This window comes from Pseudochaenichthys georgianus, unplaced genomic scaffold, assembly GCF_902827115.2.
Source record: "Pseudochaenichthys georgianus unplaced genomic scaffold, fPseGeo1.2 scaffold_350_arrow_ctg1, whole genome shotgun sequence".
NCBI lineage: Eukaryota > Metazoa > Chordata > Actinopteri > Perciformes > Channichthyidae > Pseudochaenichthys > Pseudochaenichthys georgianus.
In genome coordinates, this window is record NW_027262960.1 from 279,350 (window position 1) to 287,357 (window position 8,008).

The 8,008-nt window shown below is 43.2% G+C and overlaps 1 protein-coding gene across 1 annotated transcript; it reads left to right on the forward strand.

Moving 5' to 3' along the window:
• The first annotated feature begins 1,044 nt into the window (after positions 1–1,044).
• On the forward strand, positions 1,045–1,989 carry LOC117442199 (olfactory receptor 51L1-like). The gene has a single exon (XM_034078199.1). The coding sequence runs from the start codon at positions 1,045–1,047 to the stop codon at positions 1,987–1,989; it is 945 nt and encodes a 314-aa protein (XP_033934090.1).
• The last annotated feature ends 6,019 nt before the right edge of the window (positions 1,990–8,008 follow it).

Here is an 8,008-nt window from a genome sequence, read left to right on the forward strand (position 1 = left end):
CAACTGTGAACGTTTGCCGTTCACATGCATGCAGGTTATTGTGGTTTTTAGCATTGTATGTGTTGAATTAGGAAATGTTGCAGTTACATTCCCTCCTTTTATCCAGAGACAGAAAGACTGAGTCAGTCTGTGAACTCCTGTTTGAATAACTGAGACAGGCCAGACCTTTGCTGCATGTGGTGTATGTGGAGGTGAGATATTCCCAGCACAGTATTGTCACGTACAACCCGAGGAGATGTTACAATTCACATGCATGCATGCAGGCTGATTTTTTATTCCTGTTAATATATGAATATTGAGTAACATACGTTGTTTTATTATTATTACCTGGACACAGGTAGATAACCATACTGTATAACTGTGTATACTGCTTCTGCATGCAAGTATTTGTGCACATATATGTATTTAACATAAGGAAAGAATATATTCTCATTTATCTTTGACTTACTTCAAATGAGACTATATTGATTATTGTCTGCTTGTGACCTTTCCTTAAGTCTTGCATCTCCTTTCTATAACTCTTGTTCTTTCTATGAATGTGTTCTCTGTTCAGGCCGACTTGCAAACATGAAGGAGGCAATGTGTACGAGTGTGAAATAATGTTTAAATCAATGCGAATTACCATGTTGGTGGTTCATGTAGTTTATGAGACTTTTTTCCTGCCCTTCATTTGTGTGCTTCTCTTCTCCAGCTACCTGAAGCTAAATTCAATATTGTCAAGTGCAAGTGTTAGGAAGGTTGTAAGTCACATGCACGCAGGCTTATTGTGTGTTTGCATTACTGGAGGTGTTGAATTACGACATTTTCCTCTGAACATTTCCCTTGTTGTGCATTTATATTCCCCCTTCCTTCGCAGATATAGAGAGCCTGAATAAGTCTGTGAACTACTGTATGTGGAGGTGAGATTTTCCCAGATGTTATATTTAAAATGGTCACATACAACTGTTGGAGATTGCATGCAGGCTGATTTTGTATTAATATCTGACATTTTGCTAAGAAGTTCTCATTAACAGTTCCTGTATTGTTTCTCTCTTTGGAGCAGACATGAAGAGCAACAGCAGCCTGAACCCTCCCTACTTTCAGTTGACTCTGTTTGCAGACTTTGGGCCCCTCAGATACCTGTTCTTCATCTTGTGTCTGTTCATCTATGTGACTATAGTCTCTGCTAACATGGTCATTATTCTGGCAGTGTTCCTGGAGAAGTCTCTGCATCAGCCCATGTATATTTTCATCAGCTGTCTGTGTGTAAACTCCCTGTATGGCTCAGCTGGATTCTTCCCCAGGTTCCTGCAGGACATCCTCTCTGACTCTCATTTGGTCTCACGTCCATTATGCTTTATTCAGGTGTATGTTATTTACACCTATGCTGCCTGCGAGCTGACCATCCTCACCATCATGGCCTACGATAGGTTCATTGCTATCTGTCAGCCCTTACACTACCACAGTAAAATGACCTTCAAATGGGTACAGATACTTGTGCTTGTTGCTGTTTTCTACCCAATGTTTACTATTGGCTTTGGTGTCTATCTTACTGTTAAATTACCACTGTGTGGAAATAAACTGAACCGGATGTTCTGCTCTAACTGGCCTGTGGTGCAGCTCTCCTGTGTGGACACCACTCCAAACAACATAGCTGGACAGTTTATCACGGTGACCGGCATCTTCATCCCCCTATTCTTCGTCCTGTACACATATCTACGGATTCTGCTGGTCTGCAGCAGGAGATCGTCTGAATTCAGAGGAAAGGCGTTACAAACCTGCCTGCCTCACATCGTGTCCTTTATGACCTACTCCATCTCTCTCTTCAGCGAGTTGTCTTTGACTCGATTTGAGGCTGATCAACTGAATCCAAGCATCGCAGTTATTTTGTCCTTAGCGTATCTGATCATTCCCCCCCTCAATAACCCTATAGTGTATGGCCTGGGTCTGCCTCAAATCAAAGGAGTCGTGTTGAGATTTCTGAAGAAGAGTCCTGCTGCTGAAATATAAAAGGAATATGTTGACCATGTTAGATTGTGTTTCCTATAATAATTATTTAAAGAGATACATGATTAGATAGAGATCAACATAAAGCACAACAACAATATTGTATATACTTGATTTAACTCAGATTTGGCTTGAATTTCCCTCAAACGTTATCATATTACTATTCTGTCAAATTTGATAGATTTAAAGTTAGAACACATATTATGTGCTGCCTATTCATGCATATTTAAGGTCAATATTAAAATGTAAATGAAAAAAGATTTGACAGGATTGTAGGTATACTGTATGTTAGGCATTGTGATGTTACACCACTTACTGTTGTCATTGTATATTTAGTTTTGAAGCATTCACCCTTTGTAACTATACTTAAAATGTAATGATGATGTAATATATTCAATAAACGACAGTCTTCAGCCATGTGAGACCCTGCTTTTTCACCTTTACTTAAATTAAATGCTATTGTTTGCAATTTGGAACATTTTAGTTTAACCTTTAAGCATGCTAACATTAGATAATTATCAGTGCAGCTGAGGATCATGGGAATTAATAAACTATCAAGTTTCTATGTTTAGCCCCCTGCCTTAACTTTAATGTTATACATACAGTTAATTACAAAGATCTGCAGTTCTTTGTCCAAAACGTTGGCCTTGGTGAAATATTTTTCCAAGAACATATTTTGTTAAATGCCACTAAGAGTGGTCACTTTGGGCAGGCTCAATCAAAAATAGAAGCTATTTTGGTACCTTTTGGCCTCTTTTATTAATTATTAAATTAGGTGACACAAGCTGGAGCCTTTTAGGACTGTTGCCCACTTGGTAATGCTTTACACCGTTTTTCATCAAAGGTATCGAGAAAAAAGATCAAACCTCAGTGAACCTGCTTCTACCAACAACTCAGTGATGGTCCATTTTGTTGGTAATGCTTTAACCCTGCAGTAAAGCCTTCTGGTGGAGGCTTGTGCAGTTAAAGCAGTTCACAGAGAACCCCCCCAACAACTGTTTGCTTCTGCTGCCACCTGCTGGTTCCTGCATGCTTCTGCAAATGTTGTGACTGACCTAGCAATTATACACTGTAGAGGTAATCCATCGCAGCACTGATTTCCTTTCATACAGGTTTAGTGTGAATGTGCTGTTTTTAAAAGAAAGAGTTTTGCATGTACAATTGTAATGTATCTATGATAGAAGTAGAATCAACACTAAATAACCAAATATAATATCACAAAAAGAGGCCCTGAAACCTGAGAGCTGACATTCACTTTAAGGACTAAACTTGACCGTTTTTCTTGTGGTCCTGATGTACAACTCTAGTGCTCTAACAGAGGCAGAGGGGGGACCGTCTCTGCCTCTGTTCTCCACCTGCTTGCGGGCAAAAGAAGGGATGAAGCTCAATCTTTAAGGCCCCCTCGATTAAAAATTGTCAATGATTCTGCAGAATATCTTCTTGAATGTTCCTGAGCTTTTGGTAAACATAGAGAAAATATGTATTTGTGGCCCTTAAAGAGACCAGAAGGTGTTCCAAAGACAGGAAGAACACGAGGCAGAGTTTTCTATATGCCTCTTGTTTGGTACTTTAATGCAAATCAGAGCTCGGTCAGAAAGGAAAAGCTCTGAGCTTTAAAAGAAAGGTCCACTTTCTGTTTGGTAGAGAGGATCACCGTGGGAGCAGTTTTTGATGTAACTTAGTCTGTAACACTGCACAGCATTTCCAAGTGGGATCATCTCAAACATCCCTAACACTTCAAGTTGACCTTCCCACAATAAGATGTGTGTGAGTTAATGATGATAAACCAACCAAATTAGTACTCATCAAAATGAGTAATAAAGAGCCTTCACTTTTACAATGTGGTGACATCGCTATCAGAAATGAAGTGATGTAACTGTGCGTGTGTGTTTGCACCTATGTAATATGATGCAATGTGTTCAGATGACAGCAGTGTCCACAGAAGCTGATGTAATGAGGGTCTTTAGGCCCCCCCCGAAATAATTAATAAGCAAAATATGTTCTGTCTTACACATAAACGCTTAGCAAATACAAAAAAGTCTAGTTTTAGTTGCGTCTCTTGGTAAGACTGTAAAGTGTGCGTGCGCGTGTGTGTGTGTGTGTGTGTGTGTGTGTGTGTGTGTGTGTGTGTGTGTGTGTGTGTGTGTGTGTGTGTGTGTGTGTCTAAGTAATATGATGCAATGTGTTCAGGTGACAGCGGTGTCCACAGAAGCTGATGTAATGAGGGTGATTAGTGGGCCCACACACACACACGGGAGAAGTTCTTCCAATAACTTTAACTTAAATAAAAGTTGTAATATCACAGTGTATAATTAGAAGTATCAAAACTGAAAGTCTTTTAATAACTATTTTTAGTTCACCTCTGGATTACAACGAGGGACTGGGAAATGTTAAAATCCACTTTTAGTTTTGGAGAGACTCTCACTGGGGGGGTCGTTTGTTTTGAAAGACAGATGTTAACAATGCAGGAAATGTCCAAAGGTTTATCTTTCCAACTTCACATGTATTATCCCAGCATGCAATGCGTGTTATTTAATGACGATAAACAACAATTAGTTGGTCAACATACAGGGACAAAGTTATTAGAAGTATGTGTGTGTGTCTCAGTAACATGATGCAATGTAAAAGAGAACTGTATTAATGTCCATAATGAAGTGGGAGGGGTGGGTTTCATTGTGATATCTGTTTTTTTATTTTTTTATCCTATTCTCTTGTAGTGTTTACACCATGTATGAGTTTTGCAATCCACCTCTTGTCAGGACCTCGACATAAACTGATGAACCCAAATGCACGACCCAGAGACAAAGTCTTGAATGTAACTAAATGTATTTTAATTCCAATGATCAGGTAAACCCTCATAACAGAGTGGGTACTGGAATAAACAAAAAGCGCTCACAAGGAGGAAAAAACTAAGCATAACAAAAGGAGAACTTAAGAAAAAACATAAGCCTACAAAAATCAACAAAATAACATAACCTGACATGAGAGAAAGCAATCCTTTCTGAGTTGCACAGGACAGGGGAGAGACAGGACTATTTAAACAAGAGGTGAGTGGGAACAGGTGGAAACAATCAGGGACGGAGCAGACACTGATGATGGCGGGAATAACACCCAAGGGGAGGAAGAAACAGGGCCTGAAATGAAAGACAAGAGGTAAGTACAACATAAAACAGGAAATTACAGACAGCATACTTAAACATAACCAACACATTTGACAAGACACAACAGTACCCCCCCTTCTAGGGACGACTCCTGACGGCCCAGGCTGATCAGGACGATGATCGTGGAAGTCCCTGATCAGAGTCTTATAAATGATAAGTGCGGGAGCTACCCATAAGCGCTCCTCAGGACTGTATCCCTCCCATTCGACCAGGTATTGATGTCCTCGGCCCCGTTAGCGGACCGCTAGTAGCTTCCTGACCATGTATACCGGTCCCCCGTCGATGATCCGGGCTGGTGGAGGGGCCTTGGAGGCGGGAACGAGGGCACTCTCCTGAACAGGCTTGATTTTGCTGGGGTGGACCTTGAGAGACCTGGGGAGTCGGAGGCGCACCGCGACAGGGTTAATAATGTTCTGAATTGGGAAAGGACCCACGAACCTTGGTGCCAACTTCCTGGAATGAACATGTAGGGGTAAGTCTTTGGTGGATAACCGCACGGCGGGAACGAGCTCCGGCCCAGACCTTCCAGCAACGTCGGACCATGGCGTGCAGACGGGACTCTGACCTCCTCTTCATTGGCTGGGAACAGCGGGGGTTGATATCCATAGGCGCACTGGAAGGGTGAGAGACCTGTAGAAGCCGAGGGAAGAGTATTGTGGGAGTATTCCACCCAGGTGAGTTGGTCGCTCCATGACCTTGGGCTCTGGGACACGAGGCATCTGAGGCAGGTCTCGAGGTCCTGACGTTCTGTCTGGCCATTGTACTGGGGGTAGTAGCCGGAAGACAGGCTGACGGTTGCGCCTAGGAGCTGACAACATTCCCTCCAGAAGACGGAGATGAACTGGGGACCTCGGTCGGACACCAAATCACTGGGGAACCCATGAATCCTGAATACGTGGGTTAGCATGACCTCTGCCGTTTACTTGGCAGAGGGAAGTTTTTGCAGAGGTCTACTACCGTCAAGACAGCAGTGTTACCCATAGAAGGTGGTAGTCCGGTGACAAAGTCCAGCGAGATATGGGACCAAGGGCGTTGGGGCACGGGCAGAGGCTGAAGAAGACCCATCGGAGCCAGGGATGAGGTCTTGTTACGGGCGCACACTGGACAGGCAGCCACGTATTCCGTCACCTCCTTCACCATGGCTGGCCACCAGAAACGCTGTTTTATGGTGAACATCGTTCACCGGATACCTGGATGGCATGTGAGCTCTGGCTCATAGAGTCGTGACAGTGCGTCTGGTTTTCCATTTTGAGTACCCGGTCGGAAGGAAATTGTGAAGTTGAATCTGTTAAAGAACAGAGACCAACGGGACTGAAGTGAATTAAGTCTCTTGGCTTTCCTGATATATTCCAAGTTCTTATGGTCTGTCCAAACAATAAAAGGTTGCTCCGCCCCCTCTAGCCAGTGTCTACACTCCTCTAAAGCTGCCTTGACCGCTAGAAACTCCTTGTCACCTACGTCGTCGTTCCACTCAGCTGAAGACCACTTACGGGACAGGTAGGCGCAGGGATACATCCGGTTGTCCTTGGTGGATCTCTGGGACAACACCGCTCCTATTCCCACATTGGAGGCATCCACTTCCACCATGAATTTTCACTGGGGGTCTGGGACGGTAAGAACAGGTGCCTTGTTAATCCCTCCTTAAGAGTCCTGAAGACGGTCACAGCCTGGGGACTCCACTGAAAAGAGACTTTGGAGGAAGTGAGATTATGCAGGGCAGCGGTAACAGAGCTAAAATTCCGGATACATTTACGATAAAAGTTTGCAAGCCCTATGAACTGTTGCACCTTCTTCTTGTGTGGGTCAATTAGCCACAATACTAACCTTGGAAGGATCCATCTGTACCTGGTTGGCGGTTACAATATGTCCCAGAAAAGAAATGGTGGCTACGTGAAACTCACTTCTAGGCTTTGACGTACAGGGGATTTTCTAGTAATAATAATAATAATATATTAATTTTATAGAGCGCTTTTCTGAACCCAAAGACGCTTTACATTTGGGAGGGAGGGTAGACAAACAAAACAAAAACAAAGACAGAACCAAAAAGAAACAAAACACAACAGAAAAGCAGTCAGGAGGAAGTTGATTGAGAGGGGGGGGGGCTTATGGATAGAGAGTTGAAGAGGTGGGTTTTGAGGCGGGACTGGAACAGGGTGAGGGACTCAGACTCACGGAGGTCTTGGGGGAGGGAGTTCCAGAGCTTCTGGAGAACTTGACGAATCTGTGGAACATGGGTTTGACTGTCTGGGGAAAAGATTAATATGTCATCCAGATATACATACACAAATACATTCAAGAAGTCTCTTAGAATGTCATTGACGAAGGTCTGGAAGACAGCAGGAGCGTTACATAATCCAAAGGGCATGACCCGGTATTCATAATGTCCACTGGGGGTATTAAACCCCGTCTTCCACTCGTCCCCTTCTCTTATCCTGACCAGGTGATAAGCATTTCTGAGATATTAATGGCAGGGGGTAGCGGTTATTTGTGGTAATGGCGTTAAGTGGACTATAGTCAATACATGGCCTGAGTGACCCATATTTTTTACTCACAAAGAAGAATCCTGCTCCTGCCGGTGAAGAGGAGGGACGGATGATTCCCGCTTTCAGAGAAGAAGAGATGTATTCATCCATGGCTGCTCGCTCTGGCCCGGAGATGGAATAAAGGCGTCCCTTAGGAATGGGTGCGCCGGGTAGCAGATCGATAGCACAATCAAAAGGGTGATGTGGAGGTAGCGACAGAGCCTTGGTTTTGTTAAATAATAAGAATAATAATAATACATGATATTTATATAGTGCCTTTCAAGGGACCCAAGGTCGCTGTACATGGTGGACAAACAAAACAAACAGACAATCAACGGG